The sequence below is a fragment of the Tachyglossus aculeatus genome, unplaced genomic scaffold, assembly GCF_015852505.1.
Source record: "Tachyglossus aculeatus isolate mTacAcu1 unplaced genomic scaffold, mTacAcu1.pri scaffold_1_arrow_ctg1, whole genome shotgun sequence".
Taxonomy (NCBI): Eukaryota; Metazoa; Chordata; class Mammalia; order Monotremata; family Tachyglossidae; genus Tachyglossus; species Tachyglossus aculeatus.
Genome location: NW_024044915.1, coordinates 4,698,032 through 4,716,556, shown reverse-complemented (window position 1 = coordinate 4,716,556; position 18,525 = coordinate 4,698,032). Strand labels below are relative to the sequence as shown.

Here is an 18,525-nt window from a genome sequence, read left to right as displayed (position 1 = left end):
TCTACCTTCCTATTCTGAGACGTTGATCCCCATCGTTCCCTCCCCCATCTGCTGCCCCAGGTTTGAGCGAACTCCACCCCACTGGTCTACTTCTCATAGAACCCACCGGGCTGCACCTCTGAGTCCAAAACCCCCTTTTTAGTGGCAAAGGGCCGTACCGTCAATTGCTTCGGAGGCAATTTTGGATCATGCCTGAGGCCTCTGGGAAAAGGGGGAGTCACAGGAAAGGACACAATCCAGGGAATTGAGGGCAACTACCAGAATCAAATGGAGCCAAGCAAACTTCTGTAGGGAGACTGGGGTCTGTCCTTACGCATGAGTCCAGGCTGCCTGGTAAAGACTCTGATCCTGTCTCCCAGGACTCCAGCTGGGGAAAGAGTGGAGCTCCTCAGTGCCCCTGAGCCAGAGGCAGGGGAGGAGAGGGAGCCTCAACCCCTCCTCCCCATAGGCCCTGAAACCAGAGGCCAAGCTGAGGAAAAGTGCAGTTTTTTCGGAGTCCACCTTCAGGGAGGGGGACATGGAGAGCTGGTTCTGTTCCCCTATTTCTGTCCCAATTACCCGGGAAGGGAATGTGGTGGACAGGTTTTGTCCCCAGTTCCTGTTTCACTTCTCCATTAGACTCCAAGCTAGGCAGTGCCTCTCCCCCCAGCTCTCAGCAGGAACTTCCATGTGTTTCTCCACCATACCCACTGGACCCTGCCCTGCAAGGGGAATTGCCCAATGCCCTTGGAGTCCTGTGTCTAGAGCAGCCATTCCCCTGCACTAGGAATCATTCAGGCCCAGCCCGGAGTGGCTGGTTGTGGCTGGTTGTCCCGCACAACCAGCAGGTGATGGCAACAGTCTCTGTGGGAGTCCCACCTGGAGGTGAGAAGAGTCCAGTAGGCCATGGGACAAACACTTCAGTGATCCATTGAAGTGAGTACCCAGGCCTGACCTCTGATTTGGGTTGGCCAGTGAATCCCTTCTGAATGTCCCTGGCAGGATCTCTCTCTCCTTTAGTCCTGCTGTTGTAGGAAAACTGGGGTTGAGAAAAGTGTTAAGCAATAAAACAACAGCCCTGACCTAAGGTCCCAGGGATCATTTCTTCTTCAACCATTCCCGGGTGTTCCTGTCAGGCTGCAGCAGGATGATGTAGCACTTAGGGACAAAGGTGCAGACAAGAAGCCCAGCGCTGAAGGACAGGATGGAGAAGATCTCTGTGGCCACTGTGGCCTTCCCCTTGGTGCCCTGGTATGCGGGGAGGAAGGAGGCCCAGACGCTGCAGAGCACCAGCATGCCAAACATGTTGAACTTGACCTCATTGAAGCTGTCGGGGAGCCTCCTGGCCAGGAAAGCCACAGTGAAGCTCACCAGGGCCAGAACGCCCAGGTAGCCCAGGACACAGTAGAAGGCAATCACGGAGCCCTCGTTACACTCAATGATAATGAGTCTGGGCTCAGAGCGTGTGTTCACCTCTGGGAAAGGGGGAGCGGTGCCCAGCCAGATCACACAGATGGTCACCTGGACCAGAAAGCAGGACAGAACTATTGAGAAGAGAAGGAGACTCTGGACCCCACTCACCTTCTGACCCTGCTCCCCACACTCGTGGCCCTGAAAGCCATAACCACGGTGATGGTCTTGGCCAAAATGGAGGAGACGGCCACGGTGAACATGACGCCAAAAGCTGTTTGGTGGAGGAGGCAGGAGGCTGTGGTGGGTTGGCCGATGAAAGTCAGGGCACAGAGGAAGCAAAGTTTGAGGGAGATGAGGAGGGTGTAGCTGAGATTGAGGTTATTGGCTCGGACTATGGAGGTGTCTCGGTTCTTAATAAAGACCCCTAAAACAAGGGCTGTGAGGAGAGAGAAGGAGAGAGACATGCAGACCAGGATCAGTCCCAACGGTTCTTTGGGGGACAGGAAAGTCACCACTTTGCCAAGGCAGCCATCTCTCACAGTGTTTGAATACTGATCTTCAGGACACTCCACACACTGTTCCATGTCTGAAAAAGAAAGAATCATTCATTCAATCAATCAATCAGTCAGTCAATCAGCATTTATTATGTGCAGAATGCTGTACAGTGCAACAGCTTGGGTAGAAACGTTCCTTGCCCAGAAGGAGTTCACAGTATAAAAAGGGAAACAGACTGTAATATAAATAAATTAACAAATGATGGATATGAACGTAAGTGCTGTGGGGCTGAGGGTGGGGTGAATATCGAGTGCCTAAAAAGATGGAGGAAAAGAGGAGGGAGCAGAGTCTCACCTCCCCCTAAGGCACACTTTTCCCTCCACCTAGGTCAGCATCACAGCCCAGGCTGGGACTTTTGCCTCTTCATCAAACCTGACCCATCTGGTCCAACACTCTCTCCCAAGTACCCCCGCCCAGTGCAGAGACTGTGTTTTCTGTCCCTTGGCCTCACCCTGCAGTCACCCCAGTCCATGGGCAAGGGAGCTGCTGAGTAAAAACTCCTGAACAGCCATGTCTGCGATCAGGCGTGTTCATCTCTGGCCTGCCCCTTGGGATTTCCCATTGGCTGCCTCTGTCTCCCCATGCCCTTCATCTGTCACCACAGACTCTGGGTCATGTGAGGATCTGGGTCACGGCACACATCTACCTGTCTGTTTGGAAATCTCCCCCTCTGGACGCTGGACACAAAAATAACGGCAGACGGCCTCCCCTTGCTGGGTGCATTTTCTGAATCCTGGTCCACAGCTCCTGCTGCACTGCAAATGTGGAGCCTGAATTTTCGAGAATTTCGAGCAGTGAGGGTGGAGATCCAGAGTTCTAAACCTACCTGGTCGATCCTGCAGCCTCCCACCCAGAGGCTTCCCAAACCATCTCCCATACAGGTCTGATCCCCACCAAGGGCTGGGTTACAAGTACCCCCCCTTCACCTCCCCCCTTTTCCTTCTCCCTGCTCAGAGTCAGGGGCTTCAAGGGGTCGGGGGACCAGGTTCCACTTCTGATCTGTGGTGGGTCCACTTGAGCCGACCCCAGGGTCAAGAATGATGTTCAGGCACCCCTTCCTTCTCCCACTCTTGCAGACAGCAGGGAGGTGTCTTCAACTCTGAAACCTTGAATTTCTAACTGCATCTAGAAAGATGTGCCTGAGAAACTGTGCCGGGAAGGTGCAAGGTTCTGAATAGATGAATGCTAAAGCATTTTCATTTTTCTGTGGCCTGTCTTGGGGCTGACCTTGCACTCCCAGAGTTCTCCCTGAGGAAATAGCTCTCTGCCTCCCACTGTGTCCACAACCCTTCCCACACTCTGAGATCCCCAGTTTGCCAAACTATCTTGCCATGACCACCAATACGTGATCTCACTCTAACAATGTGGGGATCACATTCCCGAGGTGACCCTGTGGCTAGATCCAACCCAAGCAGGTGATCAGAGGGGAGCCATGTCAGGTCAGGGCTCTCTCCATATGAACCCCACACAGAATGAAACAGTCCCTACTGAGCTCGCCCAAGAGACGGCCGAGCAGAGACACTGGTAACTGTCACAGCACCTCTGGGATACCCGAGCCCCACCTCCTACCATGATCTATCCATGCCAGGCAGCAGGGATTTAAACTGCACCCGAGCTCCATCAGCATCCCCTTTGCTGGACTGTGTCACTGCATTCCCAAGACCCCCTGGCACTGGGGGCAGGGATCAGTCTGGGGGGAAGACATTAGGCTGGCATTATATGACAGATAGAGGAGGAAGCAGCACCACCTTGGCTCATAATTCAACCCCTTCACCCAGGGATTGGGAGAATCGATAGCCACCCCTACTTTGGTCCTCGTTTTAGTGCTTAATTGCCCCCAGATGTTTCTGTCTACAGTTCCCTCAACACCTCACAGTCTCAGATCATGCACCTCTTGAGGACCAAAGTTAGTGTCTCATTGCCACCTAAGTGTTTTTTCCCAGTACTAGGAATTCATTCATTCATTCATTCCTTTGAATTTATTGAGCACTTACTGTGTGTAGAACTGTAAACTGAGCACTTGGAAGAGTACAGTATAACAATGAACAGACATATTCCCTGACCACAACGAGCTTACAGCCTACAGTCTACTTGCAGTGCTGTGCTCACAGTAACTGCTTCATCAATACAATCACTACTAGAAGCTTGGGACTACCACTTCAGGGCATCAGGGTACTCCCATTGGCTGCTTACCTGAGAGCCTCCCCCAGGCCATATGATCGTTGCCTTATTGACAACGACATCTTGGTCTGAGTGTGCCTGGGGGTCCACCTCCCCAACTTTCACCAACTCACCATTTCCATTGGGAAAAATCACAAAGTTCAGAATGTCATAATTTTCAGCAGATCTGCGATTCTCGTCCAGAATCACCAGTTCCCCAGCAGGATTGTCAAACTGACCCTTTCTCAGAAACACATGGAGCTGAAATGTATAAAAGGAAATTCTAGAGACTCCTGACCCCATGGGAGGTGAGATCAGCTGCAGTGGGTTTTGTGGGGGTCAATTTGTTTTTTTGAGTCACAATTGAAACCCATCACCTTCTGACTCCCAGGTCCATGCTCTATCCACTACACCATGCTACTTCTCCAAGTGGCTTAACTTCCCTGGTCCTCAATTTCCTCATCTGTAAAATGAGGATTCAATACCTTTCTTCCTTCCCATTGAACTGTGGGCCCCATGTGGGACAAGGTCTGAGTCTGACTTGATTATCTCTTATCTACCCCAATGTTTAAAACAGTACTGGCACTAGTAAACACTTAGTAAATACCATCACCAGTATTATTATCATCGTGACTTCCCAGGAAAGCTGCCACAGGGAGGCAACAGGGGAGACAAGGAGTCTGGGAGCAATATCCCACAGGGAGGGGATTTCTTCCTCCCCACCTTTGGCCCTGCTGACTGCCCTGCTTCTCCAGATACCCCATCCTCCCCCGACCTCAGTTACCCAGCCCAGGAATCGAGGAAGTCTCCCTCTCTCCTGCTCTCTCTTTCTCTCTCTCTTTCTATTTCCTGGCATGAAATGGAGGACAAGGAAGGGAACCCAGGGACGACAGACCTCCTCATGGGAATATTTTCCATTTCATCCTTACATTGGCAAGGAGGAGGGAAGGGAGTGTTATGTCTGCCTAACAGTGAGGGGAAGCCTCGTCCTAGGACCAGCGACACTGCCGACCTCTTTCATTCAGCAGTTAGTTTGTGGAGATCAGGAGTGGGGAGCTGTGAACAGTAGGGAGGAGGGCAAGTGGCGATGATCGCGATGATGAGGATGGTGACCCATGAAGCTGCACTCTGTGACCACCTCCCAACCCCGCTACCCCCAGTGGGATGACGTTGGTTGTTCCAATTGATGTAAATTGTCCTTCAAGCTTGAAGAAGGCAGCACTGATGGTCTGATCTGGGGAGCACAGTACCGTCCAAAAATGCTGTCCCTTGTCATGTTGTTAAGTTTAACGTTTGCAGTGCCTAGCACCGTGTTCTCTTTTCCCTGAAGTCGATGAACCACAACCTAAATAAGCATTGGGATCAAAAATATTTGTGAATTACACATTCTTCATCATGGGCATACACCATACACCTCTGCTGTTTGGTCCAGTCACAAGCACTTAGTACAATGCTTGGCACACAATAAGCACTCAATAAATACCACTGAAGGAATGATTGATTTATATCTTCCTTTTTTTTCCAGGATGTGTGTGGCTGGGGCAGCTGATACACCAATGACCATGATTAAAACAAACCAATTTTTATAGGCCAAATTTTAGTTACAGTTTGACCAGATGCCTAGGAAGGACCTCTTTCATTAGGGCAGTGTTCCTCCTCTCTCTTAATTCCAACTGTATTTCAGTGAATTGATTTCTAGGACTCGGTCTCTGAACCAAGTCCTGTATAGACCAGAGGATAACAGATGAGGCTTCTCTGAAGTTGTACGTTTCGACCAGGTCCTCCACTACTGCACTTCAGCAGGGCCTTTCTCTTTTAACCTCTAGACTTACAGCTCCTTGTGGACAAGAAATCTGTCTACCAACTCTGCTGTAATGTACTCTCTTGAATGGTTAGGACTATGGTCTGCACACAGTAAGCTCTCAATACATGCCACTGGTTAACTGACTGATTTTGCTGCCCCTGGTCCAGTGGGGGAACATTATCTGCCACAGATGAGGCACCAGACAGTCACTGCTTCCCCGATATTCCAGGTCTGAGCAGGAAAGGAGAAACTCCTGAAGCCCCTGCACAACAGCATACACGGCATTGTACACACTGTAACTCAGGGCAGACATTGTCAGGGAAAAATGGTGCACACAGGCATCAACTCCAAGGAAGCATTTTCTGAGCATTTTCTTCCACCCAGTTCAGGAAATAAAAAGGAACAGTAAAAGGCAGACTCCCAGAATTCCTTCAAGACAATGAATTCTGGGTATGTTTCTGGTCTAACTGTCTGTAAAAAATCTCTGAAACTGGGAACTTCTTTAAGAAGGTTTGCCATAGTGAAAGTTCCATGAAAGTTGTAGTTATCTGTTTACCAATGCTCAAAGTAAAGTCCCAGTGAAAGGTGGTGATCAAAACCATCTTGAACAGCCCAAAACTCTCTATCACATATTTCAGAAGGCTTAGTGACTCTGCATCCCCATAGGCAGCCATCACTGTGGCTGATGTAGCCATCACCCTGTAGTACACTTCCCAGACTGAATAATTGAGGAACTTCTCACTGGAGATCTTCTCGGTAAATGCTGCACAGACACCATTTCTGACCACCTCCCCAGTCAGGTCTGAGAGGAATCTCTCTCCTCTCATATCATCTGACACCACCAGCCCAACCCAGGTCCAGCCAAAATGTACCATTAATTGGACAATCCCCCGGGGCAATTCCTGAAACCGGGAACTTCTTTAACAGTGTTTGCCATAGTGAAAGTTCCATGAAAGTTGTAGTTATTTGCTACTTTCCCAATGTTCAAAGTTAAGTCCCATTGAAAGATTATGATCAAAACCATCTTGGATAGTCCAGATATCTCTATCACATATCTCAGAGGTCTTAGGGACTCTGTATCCCCAAAGGCAGCCATCACTTTGGCTGATGTAGCCGTTACTCTAGTGGACTTTCCAGGCTAAATAAATTTTGAAATTCTCACTGGGGATCTTCTCAGTAAATGCTGAACAGACACCATTTCTGACCATCTCCCTGGTCACATCTGAGAGGAATCTGTCTCCTCTCATATCATCTGACGCCACCAGCCCGACCCAGGTCCAGATTTATTACTCTATTTATTTTACTTGTATATATTTACTTTCCATTTTTTTGTTTGTGATGTGCATATAGCTTTAATTCTATTTGTTCTGATGCTTTTGACCCTGTCTACATGTTTTGTTTTGTTGTCTGTCTCCCTCTTCTAGACTGTGAGCCCTTTGTTGGGTAGGGACCGTCTCTATATGTTGCCAACTTGTACTTCCCAAGCGCTTAGTACAGTCCTCTGCACACAGTTTCTGACATCCTTCCTGAGACAGATCAAAGTCTGCATTCTTAACCCTCAGCATCACTGCACAGACTGGACTCTCTGTCCTTCCTTCTCTCCCTTCAGTTCTTGTCCCTTAGATCATCCTCACAGGTTTGAAGGAGAAACATTTCCCTCTACTCCTTCCACTCCCTCCCTCACCTCGTATCCATTAGAGCTGTGGCCTAGGGCCAGGGAAGACTTGGAACGGGTGATGCAGGAGGGGTTGCAAGGTGGCTGGTGCAGGTGATTCAAGGCCCTGGGCTGGATGATGCTTGCTGCCACTGGACTTTGTACCTGATCTGTTCTCTCGGTAGTACATTCATTCATTCATTCATTCAATCATATTTATTGAGCACTTACTCTGTACAGAACGCTGTACTAATGCTTGGGAAGTACAAATCGGAAGTATGAATCGGCAACTTGTAGAGACAGTCCCTACCCAACGACGGGCTCACAGTCTATAAGGGGGAGACAGACAACAAAGCAGAACAAGTAGACAGGCGTCAATACCGTCAGAATAGCTATAGTCACATCATTAATAAAATGAATAGAGTAGTAAATATGTATAAATAAAATAAATAGTGTAATAAATATGTGCAAATATGCACAAGTGCTGTGGGGAGGGGAAGGGGGAAGGGCAGAGGGAGGGAGGGGAGATGATGGGGAGAAGAGGAGGGAGGAGATAATTACAATCCCCCAGCCCCCTTGGCAAGGGGAGCCCAGAGAGGAGGTGGAGCTGCAGGGAGGGGAGGGAGGCCAGAATGGTGACCCCACCCCCAAGGCCTGTCTTCCCCTTTCCCCCCAACCCGAGGCCCCTGAGGGCGGGAGGGCTGGGCCCTGTCCCAGCACACTCCGAGGGGACAAGAGGCCAGTCCTGGGGAAGCTTCCGCCATGCCTTCCCGCAGCCCTGGAAAGCCACCATGCTGAACAGCCTCCTGCCCAGAATGAGAGGGTGAGCGGGAAGGCGGGATGCTCCTCACCTGCATGTCCCCTAGAATGCAGGGTGGGGGTTCAGGGTGGACCCTGGGGGAGAACACTTCTGCCTCATTTCAGTTGGGTTTACAAAGACTTCCAGCACTTCCTGTCCCTGCTGTTTGCTGTGGAGGAGATCAACAAGGTCCTGTCCTTTTATCCAATGTGTCTCTGGGGTTCCACATCCACGAAAACTACCACCATGCTGATAGAGCCATAGAGGGTGCCTTGATATGGCTGTCGGGAGGACAGCAGATGATCCCTAACTACAGTTGTGGGAGACAGGAAAAGTCTGTGGCTGTCATCGGAGGAGCCACGTCTACCCTGTCCATCAGCATGGCTACCATCCTGGGACTCTACAAGCTCACAGGTAGGAGACTATTCAACCAGTCTGGTGGCATCCTTGTGTAAATAAGGAATGACCAGACTGAAGACTTGTCTTGGGCAAAAGAGTTTCCCTTCATTTTTTTCAATCCCCACTACCTGTTGAGAAGGGATATTCCTAGGAAGGAGCAGTTTTTAAGATCCAACCTAGTGCTGTGTGTGCTTCAAGGACAAGCCGGGTCCTGTGGATTCATTTTGAAGGGGATAAAAACGTTCAAGTGAATTTCTGTCACACTCATTTCCATTGTTGTTTTTTGCTGGCCCCTAGTGCACTTCCTGTCCATTCTGCAATTTTCCCTTTTAGAGGGGTAAAAAGAAATGTTAAAAGGAAAGATACGTGTGGGGCATGGAGTCAGGGGAGGATACAGGAGCCAGGGACAAGGGACACACATGTGGATATCATTCAAAACTCTGTTATTTCTGTGCTTTTCTTCTCACTTTGCACTCGCTACTTATGGGGAATTCATCCACTCCCATGGTTTCAGCTACCCAGGCCACACAGTAACTCTCCAATATGTCTCATAATATTAAATTCCCACATCCTCTTAATCTGACATTGCCACTTGACTCCCAGGGATCTGTGCAGGGGTGTCTCCCTGAAGTCTCACTTTTATAGGAGTAGAACTGAACTCTACATTTCCCCTCCCTTATCCATTCCTCTGCCTAGGTTTCCTCTCAGGACCGATAACACCATTCCCTTTCCTGTCACCAAGACCCTCATTCCTGGCATAAGCTTTGCTTCTTTGGTCTCTTTCATCTCTCTCATCACACCTGTTATTGCATGTTGCTGGATTTTCCTCCACACCATTTCCCCAGATCTGTGCCTTATGTTCCATGCAAATGGCAAACCAGACTTGTCAGGCAGCTCATCACTTTCTAGGAAGGCTCCTAAATCAGCTCCTAAAGAGGTAAGTAAATTCTTTTCCTGCTCTAACTTGCCCTCTCCCCTGACCGGCAGCAGTACTAATTAATGCTTTTTGACTCCCATGCCCATTGCCTTTGCCAGGTGTTTCAGACATTTAAGTCCCTCCTCAAATCCAGTGATCTTTATTCCCTCACCTGGCTATGTAGTTAATGGATAAAATTGAAGTCATCAAGCACGATCTCCCTAAAATCTCCCCTGGTCCTGTCCGGTCCCTCCCTCCCCTGTTCCTTTCTTGAATCTCCCATCTTTCCCTCAAGTGTCCCAAGAAGTGATCGCCTGCTTCCTCTCAAAATCTACTCCTTGTACCTGTTCCTCAGACTCTTTTCCTTTGGACCTTATCGAAACACTTGCCCCTTCCCTTTTTCCTTGCTGACCACCACCTTCATCTGTTAACTATCCAATGGCTTCATCCCCACTGCTTTAAAACATGCTCATGTTTTCCCTCTACTGAAAATAACCCTCCCTTGACCCTCCAGCTCCCTCTGGTCATAGCTTTATCTTCGTCCTAACATTCCCTTTCAAACTCCATGAATGAGTTGTCTACACTTACTGTCACCACTTCCCTGCTGATTTCCTACTACAAACCAGCCCATATCTGCCGATCCCCTAAAGCCAACCTAATTAATTGATCTCATCTATTTGCTGCTGGCCTCTGGTCCATGTCCAACGTCTGGCCCATAACTCTCTCCCCCTTCATAACCGATAGATGATCTCTTTCCCTGTCCACATAACCCTACTAAAGTCATGACTCTTACAAGAAAGATTTCCTGATCAGTCCCTCACTTCCCCTACTCTCTAGCCTTTCTGGTTGGCTCTGCACCTATTATTGACCCCACCTCCTCATCCCCAAAACACATATGTACATGTCCATAATATACTCTAAGGTCCATCTCTCCCTCAAGTCTGATAGCCCACTGTGGGTACGGAACATGTTTACCAGCCCTGTTGTATTGCACTGTCCCAGGAACTGAGTACAGTGATCTGCAGGCAGTAATTGCTCAATAAACATGACTGATTGATGAAAATCACTTTGAGGCTAGGTATTGTGTTTTTTGTCTATTTTATCTTTTTCTAAATGATAAGATCAGTGCTCTTCCCAAAGAAGGAGCAAAGTAAGTACTTTTGAAGGATTGGCCAATGTTCTCACCCATCCCAATGAGTTCTGTTGTTCTCTACCAAGATCACCTATGGCCCCCATTCGATCCAGTCCTGAGTGACAAGATCCAATTTCCATCTCTCTATCAGGTGGCCCCCAGGATCTCCTCTCTGCCTTGGGGGATGGTCCAGTTAATGGTGCATTTTTGCATTTTGGAAGTTCCCGGTTTCAGGAATTTTTTACAGACAGTTAGACCACAGAAATGCCCAAGAATTCTGGGAGTCAGCCTTTCACTGTTCCTTTTCATTTCCTGAACTGGGTAGAAGAAAATGCTTGGAAAATGCTTCCTTGGAGTTGCTACCTGTGCACCATTTTTCCCTGATGATGTCTGCCCTGAGTTATAGTGTGCACAACACCTTATACGTTGTTGCACAGGGGCTGCAGGAGTTGCTCTTGTCCTGCTCAGACCTGGAATCTCAGGGAAACAGGGATTACCTGGTGCCTCATCTGTGGCAGGTAATGTTCCCTCACCGGATCAGGGGGCAGCAAAATCAGTCAGTTAATCAGTGGTGTGTATTGAGAGCTTACTGTGTGCAGACCATAGTCCTAACCATTCAGGAGAGTACATTACAACAAACTTGGTAGACAGATTTCTTGTCAACAAGGATCTTCTAGTCTAGAGGTTAAAAGAGGAAGGCCCTGCTGAAGTGCAGAAGTGGAGGGCTTGGTTGAAACTTACACATTCACGGAAGCCTCATTCATATTCCTTGGGCATATACAAGATTGGGTTCTGAGACCGAGTCCTAGAAATCAATTCCATGAAATACATTTGCAGATAAGAGAGAAGAGAAACACTGCCCTAATGCAAGAGATTCTTCCTGGGCATCTGGTTAAACTGTAACTAAAGTTTGACCAATGAAAATTGATTTGTTTTAATCATAGTCATTGGTGTATCAGCTGAACCAGTCTCACACATCCTGGCAAAAAAGTAAAATATGAATCAGTCAATCCTTCAGTGGTACTCATTGAGCACTTATTGGTGTGCCAAGCACTGTACTAAGTGCTTGGGTGTGTACGATACAACAGAGGTGGTAGACATGTTCCCTGCCCATAATGAAAAATTGAGGAGGGGAGTAACATGCCCAGAGCGTTTCTGCACAAAGATGATCCTGGCATGTCTTAACTCTGTTCACTCCAATGCCTAGCAAATTTCTCCATCCTTACTGATACCCAGGCTTACTGCCTTCACCAGTTATTCCAAGTGTTTAATGCCCTCCTCAAATCCGCTGTCCCCTTGCCTTCCTGATCCCTTGCCCCTCATGACCTGGTCAATCAATCAATCAATCATATTTATTGAGCACTTACTGTGTGCAGAGCACTGTACTAAGCGCTTGGGAAGTACAAGTTGGCAACATATAGAGACGGCCCCTACCCAACAACGGGCTCACAGTCTAGAAGAGGGAGACAGACAACAAAACAAAACATGTAGACAGGGTCAAAATCGCCAGAACAAATAAAATTAAAGCTATATGCACATTATAAACAAAAAAATGGAAAGTAAATATATACAAGTAAAATAAATAGAGTAATAAATCTCTACAAGTATATATACAGGTGCTGTGGGGAGGGGAAGGAGGTAGGGTGGGGGTGATGGGGAGGAGGAGAGGGAAAATAGGGCTCAGTCTGGGAAGGCCAGCTGGAGGAGGTGAGCTCTCAGTAGGGCTTTGAAGGGAGGAAGAGAGCTAGCATGGTGGATGTGTGGAGGGAGGGAATTCCAGGCCAGGGGAAGGATGGGGGTCGGGGGTCGATGGGGGGACAGGTGAGAACAAGGTACAGAGAGGAGGTTAGTGGCAGAGGAGCAGAGGGTGCGGGCTGGGCTGTAGAAGGAGAGAAGGGAGGTGAGGCAGGAGGGGGTGAGGTGGTGGAGAGCCTTGAAACCGAGAGTGAGGAGTTTTTGCCTATAAACAGAGAAAACAAAAGAATCAGTGGGCCCTGAGCTTGGGAGTCTGAGCTGGTTTTAATCCCAGCTCTGCCAAATGACTGCTGTGTGATTTTGGACTGGTCACTTAGCTTCTTTATGCCTTAGTTACCTCGTCTGTTAAGATTAAATCCTCATCCCTCGTACTTAGACTGTGAGATACATGGGAGACAGGGACTGTGTCTAACTCGTGTTTAGCATATTCATTAACGCATATTAAGTGCTTAGCAAGTACCACAATTTAATTAAATTAATTAAATATAACCACTAAGACCAAAAAAGCACTTACTGGGCAATATAGTTCTTCCTGTTATTATTGTTGATGAATTGGAAAATTCCCCTCTGAATAACAGTCATGGTCTGTATAGATAACATCCCTGCGATGACCAGGTCCCCATCCCTGTAGTATGTGGCTGGATACTGCCTGTTCAGGCAACAGGGAGTTTTCTCTTCCCCCTTGGTGGAATGAGGAAGCTGGAGGAGCAGGAACAGGGTAAGCAGAGAAGGCATCGAGGTGAGTCGAGCCTAGGACCTGCTTTGATGGACAAGAGTCAGGAGTCTGACTCTTTCCCTCTAGCAGAAGGACCAGGACTCCAGTCTCCACTTCCACCACAGGGAACCTGTCAGCAAGATATGGGAGAGGCTCCATTCAGGACAAACCAAGACAAGGGGAAAGGGGTTTTTCATGAAGGTTTGCCTGAACTTGTTGTTAGGATCTTGAGCCCAACCTGGGACACGAGAAATCAGCCATTCAGGGGACCTTGGGATTATTCTTGCCCGGAGCTCTGCACCTGCATCCCTGAAACTTTCTCACAAATAATCAGAGGTTAAAAAAAAACAGTTAGGAATTGTCCTCCCTTTTGGTTTCCCAAGACGTTTGAGAGGGTGGATAGGTTTGGGGGCTTGGGGATGATTCTGGAACTAGGGGACCCTCCCAGAGCTCTGTTACCCACCCAGCATAACAATGCCAGTCCCTGTAGCGACTCTGGGGTTGACAGCCTTCACAACGGGCAGGTGACTGAGAGTGGTGACAAGGACAGAAAATGACCCTGAGGAAGCTGGCCATAAGCCTCACACACTCCTGCCCCCAGTAACCACAGCAGAAGACCCTGTGGGTCCAGCCCATCCCGACAGTCTAGGATATGTCCAAGGATCAGATGTTCCACCTTCCAGCAAGATAGGACTGCATGGGGATGATAAATTTACTCAAATACAGTGTAAGAACCCTTCAGGCTTCACCATCTTAGCCCCAAATCCTTCAGTATAATGGGACATCCTGGCTGTGAGGTTCCAGGTTCAAGATCCATTCCCAACCCACCTATTCTGCCCTGAATCCCACACAAATGTTTCTAGGACTCAAGGTGTGAGGAAGATAGCAGTTTCTGTTGGAGATTTGCCTCTCCTTGAAACTCCAGGGACAATCACAGCCTATCACGGCTCTATCACAATAAGGGGTTCTTGGGAGCAATCGGGGTCTCCAGAGGCAGACTCCTCTTTTGGGAGGTCCGATAGTCCACAGAAGATTAGCTCCTCTGGATGGTCCACTCAATCAATCAATCAATCATATTTTCTGAGAGCTTACTGTGTGCAGGTTATGGCACTAGGTACTTGGGAGAGGACAGAGCTGGTAGACGTATTATCCACCCACAATGAGCTCACATCTAGATGGGGGCTCTGGGGCCTCACATTCTGGGGAGCAGCAGTAAAGCTCACCTGTCGGTTTCTGAGGCAGCAGCCCGAGGTCAGATGTGGGAAGGAGGCTGGAGTTCTTTATCAAGAATGGCCCCGGGCCATTAAGAAGTCCTCCAAAAGGCAGAAACCCACAGTCCCAGAGCGCATGTCTGCAAATGCAACACCTAATGTTGATTCTCAGTCCTACAGGTCGTGGCCTGGGAGAGGTCTGTCTAGTGTTGGCAGTAAACACTGCTAGGGTTTGTCCTGCTAGGCCCAGAGAAGAACCTGCAGGGAAACCTTGTTCAGCTGAGCTTATGGCCAGAAACGTGACAGGTGAGCATCAGTGTCAGCGAGGAAAATACAATGCATTTTGGGGAGCATGATCCAACTACCAATAGCTCATGGTTTGGGGAGATTCACTACTGTGGGGAAAAATGTCCCCACTTGCCCGTGGCTTAGAAGAGGGGAGGCAAAATTCAGGGAGATCTTTGTCAGCCCCAATTGATGGGGTAAGAATGTAAAAGCCATTACTTGGTGAGACCACAGGGATACTGTGTCAATGTTTTTGAGAAGCAGCATAATCTAGTGAATAAAGCATGGGGCTGGGAGTCAGAAGGATCTGGGTTCTTTTCCCAGCTCTGCCACATGTCTGCTGTGAGAGCTTGGACAAGTCACTTCACATCTCTGACCCTCAGTTACCTCATCTGTAAAATGGGGATTAAGATTGTGAGCCCTTTGTGGGACCACGGACTGGGTCCCACTTGATTAGCTTATATCTACCCTAGCATTTAGTACAGTGCCTGGCACATAGTGAGCACTTAACAAACACCATTAAAAAATTATTCTCTCCAAGAGAGTATCTGCCTTTGTAGAGGACAGTGCTCTTTAACCCTCCATGAACTTTCTTTCATTCATTCATTCATTCAGTGGTATTTATTACTCTCCCCAGCTTCAAAGCATTATTGAAGGCACTTCTCCTACAGGAGGCCTTCCCTGACTATACTCCCCTTTCCTCTTCTCACACTCCCTTCTTCGTCACTCTGACTCGTTCCTTTTGTTCTTCCCCCTTCCCAGCCCCATAGCACTTAATATTCATATCCTTAATTTATTCATTTATATTAATGTCTGTCTCCCTGACTCTATACTGTAAGCTTGTCGAAGGCAGGGAATGCGTCTGTTTATTATTGCATTGTACTCTTCCAAGCGTTTAATGCAACAGTATGCACTCAACAAATATGATTAAATGAATGAACTGTCTGAGCCTTCAGGAGAGAATGATGCAGTCGGTAGACATCATCCATGCCCACTAGCACAGTCCAGAGGTGGGAGCAGACAACATTTTATTATTCTGTACTTCCCAAGAGTTGTGTATAGTGCACCTCTCAATCACTTGACAGTAACAAAACTTTAGTATTCACTCATTGCACACTATATGCCAAGTACTGTAGCAAGCACTGGAGTAGATACAAGAAAATCAGGTGAGAAACAGCCACAATCCCACATGAGGGTTCATAGCTTAAGTGGCAGGGAGAATAAGTAATTAATCTTCAATTCATCAGTGTTATATATTGACCACTTAATTTGGACAAAGCACTTTATTAAGCACGTGGGAGAGTACAGTACAGATGGTAGGCATGATCCATGACCCTCAATCCTCATTTTACAGCTAAGGAAAAGAAGTTAAATGACTTGCCTACTTGGCCATCTCTACTTGGATGTCCTCCTGTCACCTCAAACTAAACAGGCTTAAAACAGAACTCCTTATCTTCCCTTATCTTCCTCCCTTATCTTCCTTGTTTTCTCCCCCAACACCTTGTCCTTCCTCTGACTTTCACATCACTCTAGATCATATCATCAACATTCCTGTCTCACAGGCCCATAACCTTGGCATTATCCTTAACCCCTCTCTCTCATTTGACCTACATATTCAATCCATTAGTAATCATGTCAGTTTGCCCTTTCCTCGCCATCTAAACTGCTACCATGTTAATTCAATCACATATCGTGATTGGATTACATCACATATCCCACATATCCCTTGGGATTGTGATTACAATCACATATCCCACCTTGATTACTCCATCATTCTCCTTCTGACCTCCCAGTCTCCTGTCTCTCTCCACTCCAGTCCATACTTCACTCTGCTGTCTGGATCATTTTTCTACAGTAAAGTTCAGCGCATATTTCCCCACTCCTCAAAAGTCTCCAGTGGTTGCCCATCCACCTCTACAACGAACAGAATTTCAATTGGCTTTAACACACTTAATCACCTTGCCCTTTTCTACCTCACCTCACTACTCTTCTACTCAACCCTGATTGCACACTTCACTCCCCTAATGCTAACCTTCTCACTGTACCTCGATATTGTCAGCTTATCAGCTGTGTGACTTTGGGCAAGTCACTTAATCAATCAATCAATCATATTTGTTGAGTGCTTACTATGTGCAGAGCACTGTACTAAGCGCTTGGGAAGTACAAATTGGCAACATATAGAGACAGTCCCTACCCAAAATTGGGCTCACAGTCTAAAAGGGGGAGACAGAGAAAAAAAAAAACCAAACATACTAACAAAATAAAATAAATAGAATAGATATGTACAAGTAAAATAAATAAATAAATAAATAGAGTAATAAATATGTACAAACATATATACATATATACAGGTGCTGTGGGGAAGGGAAGGATGTAAGATGGGGGGATGGAGAGGGGGTTGAGGGGGTGAGGAAGGAAGGGGCTCAGTCTGGGAAGGCCTCCTGGAGGAGGTGAGCTCTCAGCAGGGCCTTGAAGGGAGGAAGAGAGCTAGCTTGGCGGATGGGCAGAGGGAGGGCATTCCAGGCCCGGGGGATGACGTGGGCCGGGGGTCGATGGCGGGACAGGCGAGAATGAGGTACGGTGAGGAGATTAGCGGCGGAGGAGTGGAGGGTGCGGGCTGGGCTGTAGATGGAGAGAAGAGAGGTGAGGTAGGAGGGGGCGAGGTGATGGACAGCCTTGAAGCCCAGGGTGAGGAGTTTCTGCCTGATGCGCAGATTGATTGGTAGCCACTGGAGATTATTGAGGAGGGGAGTAATATGCCCAGATCGTTTCTGGACAAAGATAATCCGGGCAGCAGCATGAAGTACTTAACTTCTCTATGCCTCAGTTACCTCATCTGTAAAATGAGGATGAAGACTGTGAGCCCCCCATGGGACAGCCTGATTATCTTGTAACCTCCCTAGTGCTTACAACAGTGCTTTGCACATAGTAAGCATTTAATAAATGCCATTATTATACAGATACTCAGGTCGAACAGTCTCTGTTCGACATGGGGCTCACAGGCTTAATGTGGCTCAGTGAAAAGAGTACGGGCTTTGGAGTCGGAGGTTATGGGTTCAAACCCGGCTCCGCCAAATGTCAGCTGTGTGACTTTGGACAAGTCACTTAACTTCTCTGTGCCTCAGTTACCTCATCTGTAAAATGGGGATTAAGACTGTGAGCCCCCTCGGGGGACAACCTGATCACCTTGTAATCTCCCCAGTGCTTAGAACAGTGCTTTGCACATAGTAAGCACTTAATAAATGCCATTATTATTATTATTATCTCACAGCTGACCACTCACCCATGTCTGGCCTGTGGCCTAGAATCCCCTCCCTCTTTATATCTGACAGTATTCTCCCCTCTTCGAAGTCTTCTTGAAGGCACATCTCCACCAAGAGACCTTCCCTGACTAAGCTCTCTTTTCACCTACTTTCTACATCACCCAGACTTGCTGCCTCTGTGCACTGCTCCCAGCCTGCAACAACCTCATAGCACTTTCACTCATTCAGTAGTATTTATTAAGTGCTTATTATGTGCAGAGTACCGTACTAAGCACTGGGGAAAGTGCTTACAACAATACAACAATAAACAGTGACATTCCACGCCCACACATTTGTAATTTATTTATTTATATTAATGTTTATTTACATTTTATTTATATTTTATTAATATATTTATATTAATGTAAGCTCACTGTGGGCAGGGTATATGTCTGCTATATTTTCATATTGTATTCTACCAAGTGCTTAGTCTAGTGCTCTGCACA

General features: G+C 47.7%; 1 protein-coding gene across 1 annotated transcript; it reads right to left on the bottom strand.

Moving 5' to 3' along the window:
* Positions 1-1,077: 1,077 nt before the first annotated feature.
* LOC119923495 (vomeronasal type-2 receptor 26-like) lies at positions 1,078-6,224 on the bottom strand. The gene is given in 6 exon segments (XM_038742870.1): positions 1,078-1,557; positions 1,560-1,978; positions 2,594-2,717; positions 4,141-4,368; positions 5,399-5,452; positions 6,111-6,224. Coding segments are annotated over 6 exon segments (1,419 nt in total).
* Positions 6,225-18,525: the final 12,301 nt, after the last annotated feature.